This window comes from Lagopus leucura, unplaced genomic scaffold (assembly GCF_019238085.1).
Source record: "Lagopus leucura isolate 7727_CA_CO unplaced genomic scaffold, USGS_WTPT01 Super-Scaffold_100054, whole genome shotgun sequence".
NCBI classification, from domain to species: domain Eukaryota; kingdom Metazoa; phylum Chordata; class Aves; order Galliformes; family Phasianidae; genus Lagopus; species Lagopus leucura.
The window spans coordinates 761377-781191 of record NW_024962300.1 but is presented as its reverse complement, the minus strand read 5'-3'; the positions used below and the strand labels follow the sequence as shown (position 1 = coordinate 781191).

General features: G+C 49.7%; 1 protein-coding gene across 1 annotated transcript in view; it reads left to right on the top strand.

Moving 5' to 3' along the window:
• Positions 1-19815, top strand: part of GLG1 (golgi glycoprotein 1) — a 59840-nt gene that overhangs the window by 16285 nt on the left and 23740 nt on the right. The window contains exons 2-6 of the mRNA XM_042886023.1: positions 7376-7408; positions 9469-9555; positions 11351-11566; positions 16829-17032; positions 17549-17620. Coding sequence (XP_042741957.1) covers positions 7376-7408; positions 9469-9555; positions 11351-11566; positions 16829-17032; positions 17549-17620 — 612 coding nt within the window. The remainder of the gene's footprint in view (positions 1-7375; positions 7409-9468; positions 9556-11350; positions 11567-16828; positions 17033-17548; positions 17621-19815) is intronic.

The following is a 19815-nucleotide window of genomic DNA, read 5'->3' as shown; positions in this document are numbered from 1 at the left end:
GGCAGGGTTAACCTGTGCCCGATGCTTTCAGATCTTACCTTGTGGCAGAAGTTGGTGCTGTGTCAGCATCTTTTATTTCTTATCGTCTGGTTAATCTGCATGCAAAGGGCTTGAATGTTCACAGTGGGCAAAAAAATGTGTCTGCGTGAGGGCTTTATACCAATGAGAGCGGATCAGAGTCAGCATGGTGAGGGGAAAGCAGGGAGTGAGGTGGTTGGAGGGAACTTTGGTCTGCTTCAGGACTTTTAACACATCCCTTCGTACTGTTTCAAGTGCTGTCTTCTAAGGAAAACATCTTTATTCTGCCTCGTGGGTGGGACAAAATGCTACCAGGTTCTGCAGTGAGGACTGCCTGGGTATTGCCATCAGCATCACGGCAGTGTTCCTGAAAACCAGGTGTTCCCTGCTGTGGATTTCCATGCCTGTAGAGGCTGGAGTTTGTAATTTAATGTTTATTTCTCCAGCCCAGCTGGCCTTGAGATGGTAGGAGAACATTGCTTTCATGTGTAACTTCAAACAGGTCAGCAGTGCAGCACATCACCACCATTGACTGGAGCGTGGTGTTTTCTGTCAAATGAGAGCTGCTACCCACTGTGTATTTCTACTCTGAAGCTCTCTTGTAGTTGTGAAGGAAAGATCAGGGAGAAGGTGCAGTGTTGCTCATGTGCTCATGTGGATCCTTAAGGTTGGAGGAGCCCTCTTGGATCCCCCAGCACATCCCTCAGTGCCACATCCCCAGGGCTCTGGGACATCTCCAGGCATGGTGAGTCCACCCCTCCCTGGGTAGCTGTGCCACTGCCTTACTGCTCTTCCGAAGCAGAAATTGGTCCTAATTTCCAACTTAAACCTCCTCCGGCACAACTTGAGTCTATCACCTCTCCATCCTATCTCTAGTTACATTCCGGTCCTTCCATCCTGCCCTGTGTAACTCAGGCAGGATTTGGGGCTGCCATCCCAGCCTTCTGGCTGGCTAACAACAAAATTGAGCACAAGTGGGAGGAAGAGGCCGACTCAAAGCACTGGGACTGCTGGTTGAACCCTAGTGTTCTGATGGTGGCAGTGGCACAGCGGTGGTGCTGTGGCTGAGCAGCATGGCAGCAGCTGGGTTTTCCTTTTCCTCCCCTGCCCCTTCCTCCCCCGTTATTTCCACTCCACAGCTATTAGCGGAGAAACCGGAGGTGTGCTCAGTCTCTTTAATTGCAGCTTGTCTTTATTCATAGCTTTTTAAGTAGGAGTTATGGAAACAGTAATTGGAAGGATTTGTGTGCAGGTGTCTGGCTGGCCGCGTACCGGTAAGACATCTTTCTACTAACGCTGCTTTCCAGAAAGCTCCTTGAGCTCTCTTTTAACATCCAGCATCAAATACGTCTTTATTTTTTTCAAACTTGCTCATCTGTGTAAAGCTGGCCAGCTATAATTTCTTCTCTTGGCCTGAGGGAAGCTGATCTGGCTGCTTACCGCAGCATCGTTTTAAATCCTCTGAATTGCCATCGCATCCAGGATTTCCAGGCAGAATGCGTGGCTGAATGGCTCTGTGTAGGCATTGAGAGGAAGAGCTCAGGCTGAAAGCCCCGCTGCTCTTTGGAGAGGAGCTCTGGGAGACGCAGGGCACACTGTGTGGGGCAGATCACAGCATGGCCTGGGTTGCAAAGGAGCACAGCGCTCATCCAGCTCCAACCCCCTGCTGTGTGCAGGTCACCAACCAGCAGCCCAGGCTGCCCAGAGCCACATCCAGCCTGGCCTTGAATGCCTGCAGGGACGGGGCATCCACAGCCTCCTTGGGCAGCCTGTTCCAGTGCCTCACCACCCTGTGAGATGCTGACCTGCTGGGAATCAGCTTCCTGGGAGCGCACAGCCCTCATAGGGAGGTGCAGCGCTTCCATAACACTGTGTGCAGGCTTTTGTAAGGGACAAATTGAGCAAAGGCGCTCAGTTTGGTGCTGTAACAGGGCTTTTGTTTGCCAGGTCTGAAGGCAAATGGGGTTCTCATTTGCTAGCTTGTTACCAGTCCCATGGAAACCTTGCCTCCTCGGTGTCTCTGAGGACTTATTCACATTGAGTTTCACTGGAGAAACTCCAAGTGATTTTATCTGGGGTTAAAATAAACAGAATTTGCTTTTCTTCCAGCAGCATAAAGACAACATTATGATTCATCCAGGCTGGAGTTCTGCTGCACAGCGCCTGTGCTGCTGCAGAAACGGTGCCTGAGCAAAGCAAAAACAAATGCATGTAAATTGGGTTGTGTTTTACATCCCATAGAACGGCTTGTCGTTGCCTCTGCCCTGCATGCTGTATGCAGGTTCCTAAATAGCACGAGCTCTGGGTGATGAATCAGGGCTGCTGGCGGCTGCTGACTCATTTCCTTATTGGTGCAGATGGCTCCAATAAACCTTGCTGGGTAACTCGTACCGTGTGAAATGCAGTTCCTCATGAGAAGCTTCCATCCTGCGTGCACAAGTGCTCCTGAAGCCCAAGTGCTGAGCATGGTTAGTGCATAGCAGAGGATGCAGCGTGGAGGCAGCTGCCTTTGCTGTTTTCACCTCCTTCCTCCTGTTGGGCTGAAAACCAAGCCGCCATTTATCCCAGCACCATTAGTTTGCTATGCTCTGAGTGTTTATTTAATGCAGTGTTTCTTGCTTTTTTGGGGTGGAGTGCTCCACCTTTGGGCAGGTGGAAGTGAAGCAGTGCTGTATTTCTCCTAGAATGGTTAAGGCTGCAGAAGACCCGAGCTCATCAGCTCCTGCCATCCAAAGTGCAGCTGCTGACACCTTGGGTTTGCTGCACACTCGCCATCTGCTTGCATGCAGAACAGCTAAGTGTGCTGGCCGTGCTGCATTGCATCCATCTCCAGGAGGAAGGATTCCAATCTCTGTGCTGTACGGGGTGCCTAAGGACGGTGGGGTCAGCTGGCTTCACCTTGGCTTTCTGATCTCTTCATTAATTTCTTGGTAGCCTTAATGACAAGGAGGACCAAGCGTTGGGGAGATCAGTATCCCAGGCAGATATAAGTAAGCTCAAAGCCTGGATTGGAATAATTTCAGTCTTGCTTGAGCACAGCAGTAATTTTTCTGGAGTTTTCTAGTCTGGCTGTATTATTTTGCAGCTAATTTTAGCCTTAGCAATAGCTAAGCTGGGTATTTTTCTTGACTAAACAGATCTGCTCTGTAATTATTTAAATGCTTGCATCTTAATGTTTCTGTCTTTTTAATAACACTTAAAAACAGCAAGACATTATCTGCCGAATTACTTTGCCGTTCATCAGGCTGCTTCTGGTGCGAGCAGAGATTTAATTAAAGCACAGAAGGGGCTCTCAGGGAGGTGGTCAGTGGGCATGGTGGGGTGGGCTGGGGGGTCTGAGCTCTCTTCCAACCTGAACGGTTCTGTGATTGAAGATTTGCTTTGTCTTCAGCCTTAGAGCATTGGGTGAGAGCGGGGCTCTTGTGGCGGCCGGGGGGAGGGAAGGCTTCAGAGTAACGCTGCTCTTCCTGTGGTTTGTGGTTGAGCTGCTTTGAGGTATTTGGTTTCTATTGCCTCTGAGTAGAAGAGCTGGCAGGAGTTAAAATTAGCTGAGTCTGCCTCCCACCTGCTTGAGTGCCGGCTTATTTTGGTTCGGGGTGGAACGTGTGGATTTAAGTCATAGGGCTGAGAGCGGTGCTGCTGCTGCTGCCCTGGGCAGTGGGCACAGTTCTTGGGGATGGGGCCCCTGTGGGATGGGACAGCTGTGCCCCACTGAAGGAAGGGAGGAGAGCACTCCTGTGGGAAGAAAGTATGGCTCAGAGCATGGAGAATAGGAGTAATGGGCCCACGCTGAATAACAAATATGAATATTGGCTGCTAGGAGCATTGTTCTGTTGGTGCTGAGCAGAGCTCTGTGCAGGGCAGCCTGGCGGAGCGCTGCAGCTGGGTGACGGAGCTGGCTGCAGCTGGAGCTGCATTGCTTTGCTTTGCAGCACGGCATTCTGTTATCTGTGGGAGCAGGGATGAGGAAGCAGCACTTGCTCAGAAAGGTGCTTTGAGGAGTGCTGCCACTGCTGTGGCAAACAAATAACGTTGGGGCTCGTCGTGCTCTGCAGCGCATCAGGGCAGGCTGGAAAACCTCCAGAATAATGGAGAGGAGCAGCCAGCAAGAGCAAAAGCAGACATCTGGGATGAGTTTGCTTTGATGGTGCTGAGCGTTAGAACAGCCTCTGATGCACGGGGCTGGTGTTGAAATGAGGAAGGCGACTGCAAAGAGAGCTTCAGGGCCTGGGGGCCCCCCATGCAGGGACGGAAGCAGGAGGAGCTGCAGGAGAGAGGGCTGCTGGCACCCAGCTGGCTGCAAAGAACCTGCAGGGGTGTTGGGCTGTCAAAACTGGTGTATGCCCTTCAGCTGCACTGTGATCTGCGGTCACTTGCAGCGCATGTGAAACCAGACCGGAGCATTTTCTGTCACTGCAAAGAAGGGCTGTGCTTGTATGTTTACTAAGCATGTAAGTAAATCACAAAGTCTTCTCATCTGTTTTATCACCAATTTAACTTTTTTAATCCCACGTGATGCTTGCAGGAGTGCAGGATGCGCGAACTTGGCTTGCTGCAGCCTTATGCTGCGAGATATTCCAGCAGCTTTGAGGATGGGCAGATTTCTCTCATCCCAGAAGGATTCCTGCCTGTGTCTGCCCATGCTCCACGAAGTGCTGTGGACCATCCTGAGCTGGCTGTGGGGAGGGAAGGCCTGCAGGAGCTGCCTGGGCTTGCTGAGCTGGTTCTTGCCCCCTGGTTCTTGCTGTGGCAGTGCAAGGCTGGCTGCCTGACACCTGAGCTCTGAATTGCCTCCTTGTAGCCTTGCGCTGCTGGGACAAAGGTACTGCTGTTAGCTGTGTGAAGGACGTGGCTCCCGAGTCGTTTTCCCTTAGCAGCCTGATAGCCTCCTTGTTTAGCAGCTCCTGGGTTATCTGCCATATCTCTGCGGGTGATGGTGATAAATGTTTGTTTGTTTGAGGTCAGAGTGAAGAAATTCAACCCTGCCTAGTGCTGCAGACACAAGCTCTGTGCTTTGTTATAGGCGTGCACGTGGCAGCACGCTGAGCTGGGCCCCCAGCCTGGCCTGACCTGCCTGCAGTCGTGGGGACGTGGCTGCTCTAATTGGCATCGTTTCCTAATGGACCTTCTGATCTTTGTACAAGAGCTTAGGCAGAGTGCACCAATAGCAAGCAAATCACCATTTTCTTTTATTGCTTTGCTGCATGCTTAGTTCTTGTTGGCTCTTGCTTGGGCCAGTCCCAGGTTGTCCCCAGTGCCTGAAGGCTGCCCACAGCTGATAGCTGTCCATCACTGGTGATGCTCAATTGGAAGGAGCTGTTGACTCTGCTAAGGGTGGAGAGGCTTTGCAGAGAGATCCAAGCAAACCAGAGAGCTGGGTAATCACCAACCACGTGGATTTCACAAGAGCAGTGCTGGATTCTGCACCAGGGAAGGGGCAGCCTTGGCTGTCCAGACAGACTGGGGGGTGAGAGCCTTCATCCTTGGTAGCCTGCTGGGATTCTTACCTTGCTCACCAAAATCCCGTGGTGTGAATAGGGTTTAGATCCTTGGTCTTGATCCTTGGGGATGGATGTAGGAGGAGCTCTCAGTCCCACAGTTGGCACAGTGTCCTCTGTTCCTGGCACCCGAATATCATGCGGTGCCAGGTGCTCCCACTGCCCCATGCCTCTTGGCCACTTTTTTTATCAGGTCTGCAGCCTGGCAGTGGCACAGAGCAGCTCTTCTTGCTCCTCAGCTTTTCCTGGTGCTAGTTCAAGACTCAGTTTTCCATTTTCTTCATGCTTCCTACAGAAGTGTGTTGCTCTGAAACTGCTTTTTGGGGTGAAGTGGGTGGGTGCAGCCTGCTCAGAAAGGCACCGCTGTTGCAGAGGTTGCTCTTCCCCTTCCTCAAAAACTCAGCCCCTCAGTGAATGGGATGCAAAAGATAGAAATACTTTTTCTCTCCCTTTTTGCTCCTTTTTGGTGGGGAGAAGCAGTTGGCACTGCCCCTCGTGCACTCACATGGTGGGAGGTGAGGAGCAGCTGAGCTGGTCAGGGGTCATCTTTTTCTGTATCAAGCATTGGTGGCTGCATCCCTCACTTCTGCAAGCTTAGCTGCTGAACTGTGAATATATGCAGTGCCAAAGCCGCCTTATTTCCCATGCAACTTCATGGCCTTTCTCAGAGCAAGGCTCCATTTCTCAGCCTCGCATTTTCATGCACAGCATTCGAATGTCCTGTCGTTCCAGAAAAGCTTGCCTGAACTTCCCAAGCTGGTGCAAACCAGTCTGTTATCGGCTTGGGCTCATCTCTCCATAAAAAGCACACTGAGTGTTAATCTTTGATGAAAGTAAAGCAAAGCTAATGAGATTGCAGGATGCCCGAGTAAGTGGGATGCTTTGGGGAGTGCTCTCCAGCCCTTCTAGTTCTGCTGCCGGTCTGCTATTGGATATACCCCTCCTCTATGGGGTAAATACAGTGCTAATTCACATAATGCTGCAAAGAAGCAGCAGCATCCATGGAGGGTGTTTGTCTGCTTCTGGAGTTGGCTGCAGCCTGAAGCTTCCCTCTTGCGGAGTGGTTGAGGTGGGTGCAGAAAGCTAGAGCTGCTGCTTCCACGTGGTGCAGCCTGGGTTTTGTCCCGGTGTTTCAGTTGTGAGAGCCATCGCTGTGGTCTGAGGATGCTGAAGGGACGTTTGTTAGGATACCAAGCTTTTTAAAGGTTAATTTTCAAACTGATGATTGCTTCGGAGAGGTGGCAGTCTGCTCAAGCTGTAAGGAGTGGCTGCGAGCCTTCAGGTGGGTTCTGTGTTTGGAACTCTGTGGTAAGGTAATTCCTGCCACTTCCTGCTATTCAGAACAGCAGTGCATTGGTCGGTGATGGCTGTAATTATGGACTTGGAAGCCTTTCTCGTGCTTCCTTTTTCCCACAGACCTGGTGGTGCTGGTGGTGCGGGCGCCCTGCCTCTGGGTGGCTGGGCTCAGAGCTGCTGAGTCAGGGTTGCTTGCTGCTCAGTGCCTTTGTGACGGAGCTGCTGTAAATCCCTTCAGTCACAGTGGATGTCAGCCTGCCATTTCCCACGGGTGCTGTTTGGCTTTATTGGCTGGGGCAGTTGGGCCGGATGCAGACGTGCCCATCCATGGTTTTGTGGCATCTACCTCAGTGCTGCCCTTGTGCCACTTCCACCATAGAGCACCTGGAGCCTTTGGGATGCTTGGATGCCATCACCTTACTGTGCAGCTTTTTAACACTTCTGTTCTGTCATTTTTTTTCACAATGAAAGCAAGACGAGCGTGTTCATTTCTATCATTGTGTTCTTCTGTGTGTTCAATACATTCGTGAACTGACGCTTCTTTTTTTCTTGTCTCCTTTCAGCCAGACAACGAAATCTCTTCAGACTGCAACCACGTAAGTATTGCTTTGTTTCCTTCTGCCTCCCACTGCGCCCTTTGCAGCTCCCATCCCTTTCAGCCTCAAGTACTTTAGGTGGAGTTTGCAGGAAGCGTTAATTAGGATGCACTTGAGTTGCTGGGCTGTGGAGGAAGAGCACAACACGACTTCTGTAACCAAGAGCAGCCAGTCTGTTCTTAGTGAAAACTTCAGAAGGGAGCACTATAAGCTCCTGTATCCGAGGAACGCAGCAGATATCTTTCCTAGCTCGCACTTGGGGGGTGGCTCCTGTTCCTGTGCATTACTTGGAGCAATATGCTGAGCTCCTTCTGGAGAGATGTGAGCAGTGCTGAATTTAAACTTCTGTGTTGCTTTCGCACCTGCTAAATTCTTTGACTTGCTTGCAGAATGCCATGGGGGTGTGATATTTCGAAGCAGCTTGAACTGCTTGGCTACTTTGGGAACAGATTTCCTCTCAGTGCTGTGTTTAACTGAGCAAACTGTTAGCCAGGTTTCAGGCTGTCAAGCTAACTCTACATTGGGGGCTAAAATAAGAAGGCAGAGCCTTCTTCGGAAGCCATGATTTGGTTTAGTAGTGGTATATGCCAAAACCAACCCTGGCAATGCTGTCCGACTGGGCATTTCCAGCAGAGTTTGTAAGTTTGGTTTTACAGCTGCTGATCCTCTCTCCTGGGAAAATGTTGCTGAGGTTCAAAATCTGTGTTTTAAGCCACAAATGTAACCTCTCTTCTGCCTTCTGTGGGACAGTTTCCTTGGAGAGATCTGATGCCAAGGCCCTCTGAGGTTTGCAAGTGCATTCTTATGCTCTTACACCTCATTCTTGTCCTCCCGATCCTGGCTGGGAGATGCTCTTTGCAGGGACGATTTCCCCGCTAATTCTCTTTGTTTATTCAACTTGCTTGTTTACAACTTAGGCCCCTCCAACATACACTGGGATCTCTTTATTTAGCATTTCACCACGACAGAGCCTTGCTAGGAGGTGTGAAAGTGGAACGTTTTTAGCTCTGTGTGTGCTTCCGCCGTCTCAGGGCTGGTGCAGAGCTGCTCTCCTTCTGTCTGAACACATTTCCCTGTTTTCTCAACTCTTGGCTTACAACTGAGATTTCAGAATAGAAGTTTGACAAAACTCGAGTGTTTTGATATTCGTTTGGCTTCCGCTGCGAAGGCAGAGCATTAGGAATGAATTCTTAAAGCTGTTCAATCTGTTTAAACACAAGATAAATTCCTGGAGGAAAACAGATGAGCTGATAGCGCTCCTCTCGGGCAGCATCTCTGGCTGTTAATTTGCCGAGGTTTTGCTTTCTTACCCTTTATTTTCACTTTGTGGTGCCTCAGGAGGAAAGCCGAGGCATGGACCTGTCTGCAGAGCATAACTTGCCCCAGATTGATTCCTGCAAGGTGACCCAATGCATCCGGGCTCCTGCATGAGCTCATCTCTGGCTCCTGCCACCCTGACTGTGGTGTTTGGCAGCCCTGTTTCTGATGGATGAGTCTGCTCAGCAAAAGAGAACCTGTCGGTCTGAAGGGCGTTCGCATCCACAGAAGTTGTCTGAGTGCAGCCCTTCGTAGAGGGCAGTGAGTCAGGGCCTGGATGCAGTCTCCTTCCCTTTTTTGCAAGGCTTTAGTTAAGTGCTGAGCATCAAATCTGCTCGCGTTGAGGACTTTGTTAAGTGGTTTGTGTCAGGCAGATGAACCACAGCACGGAGGTGTGGGGGACTGAAAACATAGCTAAATAGGCAGCAGGTAGCATCTCGCAGCTCTCGTTGTTTTTTCCCTTTTGGTTGCGTGGATGTCTTCATTAGCTGTATTTCCTTCCAGTGAGTCAGCCCGTGACCTTACAGAAAGATTTCTGGCAGTCTGAATTTGTTCAGGATAAGAAATGTGCTGCAGAAATGAGGAGACAAAGTTGTTGTCAAGGAGACTTTGCATTGATTGTTGTGCTGTAGAAGGATGATGATAGCGATCTGGAATGTTGATGTCTGATTATTTCCTGAAGCAAAGCACCAGTTCCTCCATGGGCAGCTCTCAAGCCTTCTTTCTACAAATGCTCTCTCTAGCTTCTGTGGAACTACAAGCTGAACCTGACTACAGATCCCAAGTTCGAGTCCGTGGCCAGAGAAGTCTGCAAGTCCACCATCGCAGAGGTAAGCACTGCACACTGCTGTCGTGGCACTGAGAATTTCTCATCTCCTTATGTTGGAGAACAGTGCCAGCAATGTTTCGGGTAACCCCTGCAGCTGCACGCTCCTCTGCAGTGAGAGTTACAGCCTGCCCTCTGCCAAAACTCATTCTTAAACATTCAGTTTGCTCGAGATAGTGGCTCCTTTGTGGCCTTTAACATAGGTTTTCCTGAAGCCAGCTGCACGAATAGCAGATTGCCTGCAACCCTGGTTTGTATGTCTGTTTTCTGTAGGACGGACTTTTGGTGATGCAGGAATGCCTCAGTGCTGAGCAGCTAAGCAGTGGTTCCCCATGTCTCCTTTTGTACTCACCTGCATCATCCCCCTTTCTTAACAAAGTTCTGTTAGTAAAAGAGAAGCACACAAAGATCTGAGGAACAGAGACTGACAGGAGGAGCCTGGCCCCAAAACCTGGGGAGGTAGTGGTGTGAGTGAAGGATGCTTGATTGCTGTTTCTTTGCAGGCTGTTAAGGTTCTGCTCCTTCTCTTAGCATGAGCTGAGCTGGGAAAGAATAGTGCTTGTGGGAAAGCATCACACAGTGTAAGGAGGGATCGAGGAACGTGGCTGGTAAAAGAAGGCTGGGAGGTGAAGAGTGGAAGGAAAGCAGCTTGTCTTAAAGGCTTGCATTGCTTGAGTTTGGTAGCTCCCAAAAGCAAACACTGCCAAAGCTATTGAATTCCATTTCTTGCAGTCGTGGAAGGATATTTTTCCCCTCCCACCCCGTTTTACGTCACGTAGCTGCTGCAGGATTTTTACCAAGGCGTTCCTGTAAATGCTCTTTTAACAGTCTGTGTAATTACCACTTCTGTACAGTGACAATCTGGCGTTGTTGTAAATGATGCCCTCTAAATCTGGGACGTGATGTCTAAAAGCAGCAGGGAAAGCACAGAACTTGAGCGGTGCTAAATGCGTCCCCGCCAGCGTTGCGCTGAAGTTGTGGTGAGCAGCATGAATTGCTGCTCTTTCACCATTTGGTGAGTGGTTTTCACTTAAAAACGAGCCGGGTAAATAGCAGTAATCCTGCATGGTCTCTTGTTATCCGATACTGGGCAGGTGCATAGCAATTGCACTGGTTTTAGTGGTTTTTCCACAGAAGCCCAACGCATACAGTTGGCTTATACTGCTAGCACAGTGTTAGCCCATTCTGCTTCCATTGACAGGTAGGTGTGTTCTTGTTGTGTGGCTGAGCAGCGATTCCTCCATGTTATTGCTTTATTTATTGCTTCCTTCCTTTATTTGTTGCTTAATAAAGCAATAATATGAGCCAGGGCTGTGCACTGGTTTGGCTCGTGGCTCCCAAACCAAAGATGCAGCTCTGGAGGCAGGCTTGCTTGCTCTCTGCCTGCAGTGAAGATCAGCATAAAGAATGCTGGTGAGCCTGATTAAAAGCCAGTTTGGTGAGAGTTTTCCACTGCAGTGATATTTGCAGCTTCCAGCGAGTTATAAACACTTCCATAAATATTGTGTTGATTTTTGGGTCACTCTTGCTTCCAGCCAGAATGCTGTGTTGTGCGAGGGGCCGAGTGGTTCACATGGGTCCAAGTATGATTTAGTGATGCTGTAATAGTCTCTGTTTTCTAAATAAAGGTTGTCAAACTGTAATTTTTCAAACAAATGCGCTTGATTGCAGGGATTCAGCGTGGTTATTATGAAACATGGCTGTGGAGCAAGAGGGCTTCCAGCCCTCAAGGTCACTGCCTTTGCTTTCTGCACATGCTTCAGCCACTGTATTTCAATTCTGTGTTTTTATTTTATCAGATCAAGGAGTGTGCAGATGAACCAGTCGGCAAAGGCTTCTTGGTGTCATGTTTGGTGGACCACAGAGGCAACATCACGGAGTACCAGTGCCATCAGTACATCACAAAGATGACAGCCATTATCTTCAGTGATTACCGGCTGATCTGTGGCTTCATGGACGACTGCAAGGCTGACATCAACCTCCTGAAATGTGGCAGCATTCGGCCTGGGGAGAAGGTATCTGATAGAAGTGATCAGCCTTGTTACTGGCTCGCTCTGTCTCTTTCCTCTGTCCCCCCCAAAAAGAGAATGGTCCTTGCTACAGCGTGACCCTGGGTAACTTGTACTGCCTGTAACACTGTGCTGGTTCTTGTCATACAGAACTGCAGTGGAGGTTGATGCAGAGAGCAGTTTGTGGTCATCAGGTGTGAGTTTATCACCACTGTGCTGTCTCTCCCTCCCTACATTAGTAATGCAGGCAGCAAGTTGTGTAGTGCTGCATGAGGGAGTGCCTCATTTTATGGTAAGTTTCTGCCTTTGGGGATAAAATTACCCTGTGAGCTATTCATGAGGATGTAAAAAGATGTTACAGTAATAAGCTTTTCTCTTTAAAAGAGAAGAATAAACACCAAGAAGAAGAAGACAATTGGATGCTTAGCTGGAAGAAGTCTTTTTGGCTGAGATGTGTGCTTTGTGTCCATAGAGTATTAACTGAAGTCCTGCTGTATTCCAGCAGCAGGAAGCACAAAGTTCAGTACCTGTTTTCAAGAAGAAGGCAGCCCTAGAAGCAGGGGGAGCTTGCAGGCACTGTGGGTTCAGCCTGGTAGCAGCTGGGTAACTGGTTCTCTCTTCTCATCCTGGGCTGAAGGGTCTCATGAAATGGGATGCTGCTTTTAACACACTGTGTGGAATGAGGAATGTCATACAGGAGCCCTGGCTGCCAGCTCTGCCTGTTAGCCATGGCACCACCAAATTAAAATCAATTCCAATTTAAATAGCCATGGCTGGGGGAATCTGACTGAGGAAGAGAATCTTGATGTGTTTTCTGAGCATGCCAGATTGCACATTAAAAGTGCAGGAAGCTGCTGGGCTCCTGTGTGTGTAACTTGGCAGCCCCATGGGGACTGCTGTCCCTTGTCTGATCCCAGCCCTCAGGGTGCTGACAGGTTGCACTGTTCTCTCTGCCCGAAGCAGAGCCAGCTCCTGGGTGGCCATAAGGGCACAAGGCAGCTGGTGGGGGGACACTTCTATGCGTGTTCCTCACTTTCTTGGTACCCAACCCAGAATGTTATGCCTTGGTTTGTGAAAGCACAGCAGCCTGTCATATAATTTCTTTTGTTACGCTGTCATCTTTGGCACTCAGAGCAATTGAAGTCTTTCTCACTGCTCTGGGAACAGCTATAAATGGCTATGCAAGTGTTTCTTTTGTTGATGTTCTGTTCCATCCCATTTCTGCTTTGGAGAAATCTCATCTCATTTGCTCCCATCAGATGCTGGTTCAGGTTTTGCTTCCACGCTGCAGCTTCTGAGAGTTGCCTGTAGAGAAATAATCATTGGCCTTTTGTGTGGCTGAGCAGAGCTGTGAATGTGATAAATAGGGGCTGGGCACCTGAGGAGGAGATGGGGCACAGATGCATCTGTTTTTTATGGAGAGGAGCACTGCTGCGCCCTCAGCAGGCTGCTGTGCTGTTAGCTCCATCGTGGTAACGGGGATAAACTGCCTTCTTTACCAGTAAACGGTGCCTGTAGGTATTGGGGAATTGCATTGCCTCCTGCCAGCTAAGAGTTTGCCTTTCCCATGCTTCTTTCTTTGTTTTAGCTCTATTTTTACTTCCTAATTGAATTCTCTTCCTGCTGGTTTTGTTGGTCCTGATGCAGTGCTTTCTGAGCTTTCTTTTCCACGTTCCTCGTTGGCTTTCTCTGCTGCAAGAGCAATAAAGAGCAGCTTGGAAGTCTCAATCTGCGTACAGCAGAAAGATGTGGATGTGTCCTTTGAAAGCATTAAGTTTTGTAACGCATCTATTCTGTGTTTCTTTTCCTCCAGTTAGAGGGGGAGAAGTGTTTCATGGCAGCTTCAGTCACCTTTCCACTTGGCTGTTGTGCTCCATAGTGACTGTGGTCTCCTGGTGTTTAAAGCTTGCATTGTCTTCATGCAGTAGGGATCTAATTTGAAATTGGAATTAGTAATTGTAACTGAGCTTTTCTTCTTGAGCTGCCGTCAGAACGGGCTCCCTGCTTTCCTGGTCTCAGTGATAGGTGCATTTGTAGCAGATGGATGGGTGGTGGATTGCTGCGCTGGAGCTGCTTTGGGTTTAGCCAGGATGTCCCAGATGGAAGTGATTACTAGCCATAATGAGGGTGACTTCAGTGCAAGTTGTATGAGGCATCCCAGGCGGAGTGGAGTCTGTCGGGAGGAGCTTCTGGAAATGATAGTAAAGCAAACAGGGATGGCAGAGCCGGAGCAGTATTGGGGGTGGGGAGATCAGAAAGGGAATAGTAAGAAGTGAGGGTTTTTAGGCTCTGTCTTGGCCTAAAGCCGTGTGCCCAGAGCTTGAATCTTGGTCTGAAGAGTTAAAGTGTCTCAAAGCGCCGTGCTGAAGTTGGCTTTGGTGCAGTGTTGGGAAGTAGCTTGCATCCTCTGTGGATCCAAATATGTCCTTTCATAAGATGATGCAAGGCACCCTGTAGCCCCCCCACATAGGACCATGCTGCCCCCACTGTGAGACCATGCCCCACCTCGACACCTCCCACGGGTGTCAAGGTAACCCCCATAGGACCATTCCCCCCCATAGGACTGTGCCTCCCTTGACCCCCCCTCATGACCCCCCCAAGACCCCTATAGGGCCCTGTGCCCCCCCATGGGATCATACCCCCCGTGACCACCCCAAGACCCCTCCACGACCCCTATAGGGCCTGTGCCCCCCCATATGATCATGCCCCCCCCATGAACCCCATAGGGCTCTATGCCCTCCCCATAGGGCCATGTGCCCCCCTTTGACTCCCCCTCCTTTACCTCCCCAAGACCCCTATAGGGCCCTGTGCCCCCCTATAGGACCATGCCACCCCTTGACACCTCCCCCAAGATCCCCCCATTAGGGCCCCATGCCCCCCCTGTAGCACCATGTCCCCCCACACGACCCTCATAGGGCCCTGTAGCCCCCCTGCATAGGACCATGCTCCCCCCCACGACCCCCATGCCCCCCCTTGCCCCTCCCTGTCCCCCATTGCTGCGTGTGTTTAGCAGACCTCTGCCGCTGTCAGGTGACGCAGCATCAATTACAGCATGCATTGGCCAATAATTAAAGCCTTGTAAAACCAGAGCAGCTGTAGCACGCTTCAGTGAGGTGACAAACAGATCCTGCTTGGGTTTTTCTTATGCCTTACGGATTCACAGCAGAGCTGCCATAAGCTGGCAGTCCTTCCCCGTGCTCTGTGCTGGGCTGTGTCCAGTTGGGCTGAGGTTTAGCATTAACCATAATCAAGCTTTGACAGTCAGGTTGCTTCTTTGTGTCCTTAAAATGAGCAGTCAAGCTGAGGCTTCTCCAAACCTTGTTTTTAAGTCCTGCCTGTGTTCTTTCCTTGAGCAGCAGCACGGCTGCTTTCGTGTGCTTTTGAAGAAACAGTCAGGAGCTGCTTTAGCTGCATCTCAAGTGGTGACAAAAGTCAGCACAAGTGCTCAGGGCTCAGCTCTGCCTAAAGATGAACCCAGGTGAGTTTAATGCATCTCCTGAGCTGTTTCAGCTGGGCTGGAGAGTGCTCCAAGAAGGCACACAGATGCTCAGAGGCAGGAAACAAAGGGGAGGACTGCATCTTTCAAGAGCTGACCCTGTTGATTTGCATGTACCTCTATTCATGGTAAGTCTGGTGTGTTTTAAAATTGCTCTAGTACAGGGTAACCAGCACTGCACGGTGATCTCCAAAACCAAAACCTGTTTGTAAGCTCATTGTTTATTGTGTCCCCGAAATACAGCATTCACTATCCTGCATCTGCAAATCAGGTTTCCTTTAGGTGGTTAAAAATAAGTATCTGTTGACCACGCTGGAAGAAAGCTGGAAGCCTCTGCCCTTCCCAGCAGAAGCAGCTTGCCTTGTTCCTTCCTGCTGGCTGGCTGTGGGATGCTGCAGGTGAGCAGGGGGCACAGTGGCCTGCTGCACCTCCCAGCTGAGTGCAGCACTACCAGAGCAGCTTCCAGTGGCTGTTTTCCATAATTTCCCTTTCCCCATTTGTAATTACTGTCCCTGTTCGACCACAGAGCTTTGGGGAATAGGGTTGGTGTTCAGTGTGGTTATGAGTAAATGTCAGTTGTAAGGAAGGTGGCAGATGTACCCTATAACTAGTATTCTGCAGGTCCCTGTTAGGCCAGTCCTAAAGTGGCTGCTGAGAAATAAGCAGATTTCTTGAGAGGTGCCATCACCTGGCTGGGATGGAGGTTGGCCAGTTCCCATTCAGAGGAGAAAGCAAACAAACACCAGGGCGTTTGCTGTGTGGTTTGGGGGTTTCCTGCTTTTTAAGGAGAAAGCTACTTTTAGCCCTCTTAAACTGGGTTTTGTTTATGACTTTTGATCGGCAGATCCTGCTTGCTCTCCTGGTGTGGCAGAACTGAACCAGGAGTGTCAGCACAGAAAGCTGTGTGGCTTTGGGTGGTCCTGGTTGTGTTTATGGAGACCAGCTTATGTTAAAGAGCTTGGTTGAAGGGAGGCCTGGAGAGATCAGCTCAAGAATCATTCTTGTTTCTAGAGGAGTTGGAGCTGCTGTGAAGGTGTAGGAATGGGATTCTGAAGCACACAGAGAATATAGCAAAAGAGGAATGGAGCTTTGGTCAGCAATGAACTGCCTTGCCTGGGCCCTCATGCAGAGCCCAGCTCTCTGTATGCAGTCACCAGCTGCAGCCCCAGGCCCTGTTGGGCTCGTGGGACAGGGGGTGCAGTGCTGGGACAGGGCTGCTTTGTCTCAGACTTCATCTGCTGCTGAGCACGTTCAAGATTTTAATTCCCTTTGCAGAGGGATTAGCATAGAGAAGCCTACATTTGGTCAGAGTTCCTTTGTGGCCTGTTTAGCGTCGCTAATGATCACCACCCAAAGTGAAGGCTTGTCTCAGCATGGAGAAACTTGGGTTTTTCTCTCGCTCAAGTATGTTCTTAGTGTGATGCCCCTGCTTGCCGTTGCCATGGTGCGAAGAGAGCTATGTTGGATGAAAAGTAATTTGGCTGTTTTGGTAAACCGCTCCAAGCAGCGTGACTTAAGTAGTGATAATCTCATTAGGGCACATTAAAACAAACCTGGAGCACCGGAGGGGTCAGCAGCAAGGTGACCATCAGGGTGGTAATGTGTAAGGTGTGTGATAGTGCAGGTGTTCACCGGTGCCTCGTGTCAGCGTGGTGAATACTGGACTTGTGGAGTCTGTCTGTGTGTGATTTTGTTGCTTCATTTCACAGAGCCGCGGGCCGCTTCCTTGTGCAAGCGCTGTGACACCAATGCTCTCTTCTATTTCCATACAGGACGCCCACTCCCAAGGAGAGGTGGTGGCATGCCTGGAAAAAGGGCTGGTTAAAGAGGCGGAGGAGAACGATCCTCGTGTCCAGGTTTCTGATCAGTGTAAGAAGGCCATCCTTCGCGTAGCGGAACTCTCTTCAGATGATTTCCACTTGGATCGCCACCTCTACTTTGCTTGCCGAGACGACAGGGAGCGATTCTGTGAGAATGTGAGTTGTCCTCTCGCCTCCCTTCTTGCAGTAATCTATTAAAAATGAAATAGAAAACCACGTTGGGAAGGAGAATGGAACGGCAGAGTGGAGCCCAAGACTGCAACACTGAGAACCGGCACTTTGTAGCTGTCAGTTCCCAATAAATGTGGAATTGAGTTCAGTCACCCAACAAAAAAGTATCATTTCTAGTGGGTTAATGGGCTGAATTGGCTTACGTGGTTGAGTGGGTATCAGCTGGTGTGAAAGGGAGAGGAGCTGCTCAGATGGGGAGGAGGAGGCAAAGGTAAGCGTGTTCAGTTTGTGTTGGCTCTTATCTGCTGATGGGCCGCTTGCTGAATGTGACCGGATTTAAAAAATGCACACTGTGGTACAGAAGCTATTGCTGTTGTTTGAAGTATTAACTTGAATATATTTCTAGTTTGAAAACGAAATCCCTTCTGGGGTAGTTTAGCCTGCTTGTTAAGCATTAGGCATCTTATCTTTAATGGCAAATGTTGCTGTTCTGCTTCACAGACTCAGGCTGGGGAAGGCCGAGTTTACAAGTGCCTCTTTAATCACAAGTTTGAAGAATCAATGAGTGAGAAGGTGGGTATCTGCCTCGCTGAGAGGAATCCTTAATGCGAAAGTCACTGGGTTGTTCATCAGTTCAAACCGCCTCATTCTTTTGCCGCACTGAGGAAAATCCATCATTTACGTGGTCAGACAGCTGGCTGCTTTAACAGATGTGCTTGTGTTTCCAGCTACGTGCTGGTAGCTTGAGTTAATTGCATCCAAGTAACAGCCTTTAAAGTTGAAGGTTTTAAATACATCAAAGCTTTTGAGTGGGTAATTTGGGGAGGCAGGCTTGGTACTGGGGTGGTAGCATTGTGACTGTGGTGCAAGTAGGAGTGGCCTCATGCTGGGTGTCAGCTTGATATGTCAGAGAATGGTTTGGGTTGGAAGGGACCTTTAAGGTATCTCTTCCAACCCCCCTGCTAAAAGCAGGGACACCTCCCTGCAGAACAGGTTGCTCACAGCCCCATCCAGCCTGGCCTTGAGTGCTTGCAGGGAGGGGGCATCCACAGCCTCACTGTTCCAGTGCCTCACCACCCCCACAGTAAAGAATTTCTTATTAATGTCTAGTCTAATTCTACCCTCTTCCAGTTTAAAACCATTTATGCTTTGTCCTCTCCCTACATGCCCTTATAAAAAGTCCCTCCCCAGCTTTCCTGGAGGCCCCTCCAGGTACTGCAAGGCCACTCTCAGGTCCCCCTGGAGCCTTTTGTTCCTTCTCCAGACTGAAGAGCCCCAGCTCTCTCAGCCTGTCCTCGTAGGTGACATCAGTTGCTCTTCCTTTATCCACTGATGCTGTAACTCCATCACAAAGACCACTGAGTTTTGTCAGGCGTGACTTGCCCTTGGTGAAGCCGTGTTGGTTGCCACCAGTCCCCTTATCTTTATTTTCCACATGCCTCAGTAGGGCCTGGCCTGGCCTGGAGTTCCCTGGATCTTCTTTTTCCTCCCTTCTTGGCGAGGCCTTCTTGTACATCACAATGTACAGATCAGAAACAGTGTCCAGATGTCCCAGCGCAGGACAGTCTGTGCTTTGCTTTCTAAAGCCTTGAAACCAAAAATCTTGAGCAGGAAGTAGCAAGTTACATGGGAAGGACACGTGGTTGTTGCTGGCATTTTCCTTGTGCTAATCATGAGGGTGTGCTTTTCAACAGCAAATAAAAGCAGTTCTGAAAGTCTGTCCCTGAAAGGAGTTTGTTTGCAGCTGTATTAATGCAGGTGCTTTGGGAAGGTGGTAATGCCTTCAGTCACTTGAGGAGCATCGTTGTAGCAGTTGGAATTAAATGGGGTGATATCAACTGTCTGAAAGGGTACAGAGATGGATGTCTGCAAGGCCTTCTCCAGAAGCTGTGCTGGAGGAGCACCGTGCTGAGGCCCTGGGGGGATCAGGCTCATTTCCTTTCCTTTAAATGCATTAGCTATATGAAAGCTTAGCTCCAATTAGTGAATTCAGAACTGAGGGAGTCATCCCTGAGGGCTCAAAACAAAACTTCGTTTTCTACAAACACGCCGCTGAAATGGACTGCTATCTTTGCTCAGCCTGGTTTTGGCTGTACAGAGACAGTGCTGTTTTTGCAGGGACTGGTAAGCTGCCTGACCCTTGTCAGGTTCAAATATAAGATGTTGAGAGGTCAGACAAAGCCACAGCTTTGGTAGGGATGTGCTGAGGGTGTAATTTGCAGGGCACCAGCCTTGGAGATGGGGGGTTCTGTGAGTTCACACCTCTGTGCATCCACAGCTTCAAGTCTCTCTGCTCCCAAGGCCCTGGGCATGGCATGGAGCACGGAGGAGAGGATGGGATAATGTCACAGTGGGACTTCTAGGTTGTGGAGCAGGTATGGGAAGAAGGGGAGAAAAGGCAGAAAAAAGAAAAGTAATGCAACAAAGGGAAGAGAGCTGCAGGGTTTTTCCTGTTCCTCTGAGATTGCTGCCCATTTTCTCCCCTACACATGTGGCTTTCCTTCTTTTCAAGTAGTCTGAGAACTGAGAAATTAGCCCAGGGTAGTCTAAATTATCTGCTACTCTCAGATTTAACATACATGCAATTGAAACAAAAGTTAGGAAGCAGAACAGTGTTTTTACAGGCCCTTTTTGGAGTGGATCCTCAAGGGAATGGGTTTGGCCCTAGCACGTCCTTGTGAGTTTCTACGGCTAGAAGTTCACAGACCCTGAGGATACCCCACTTGGATGGCAGTGCGGGGATCAGGTGTGTACCAGTGCTGCCATCT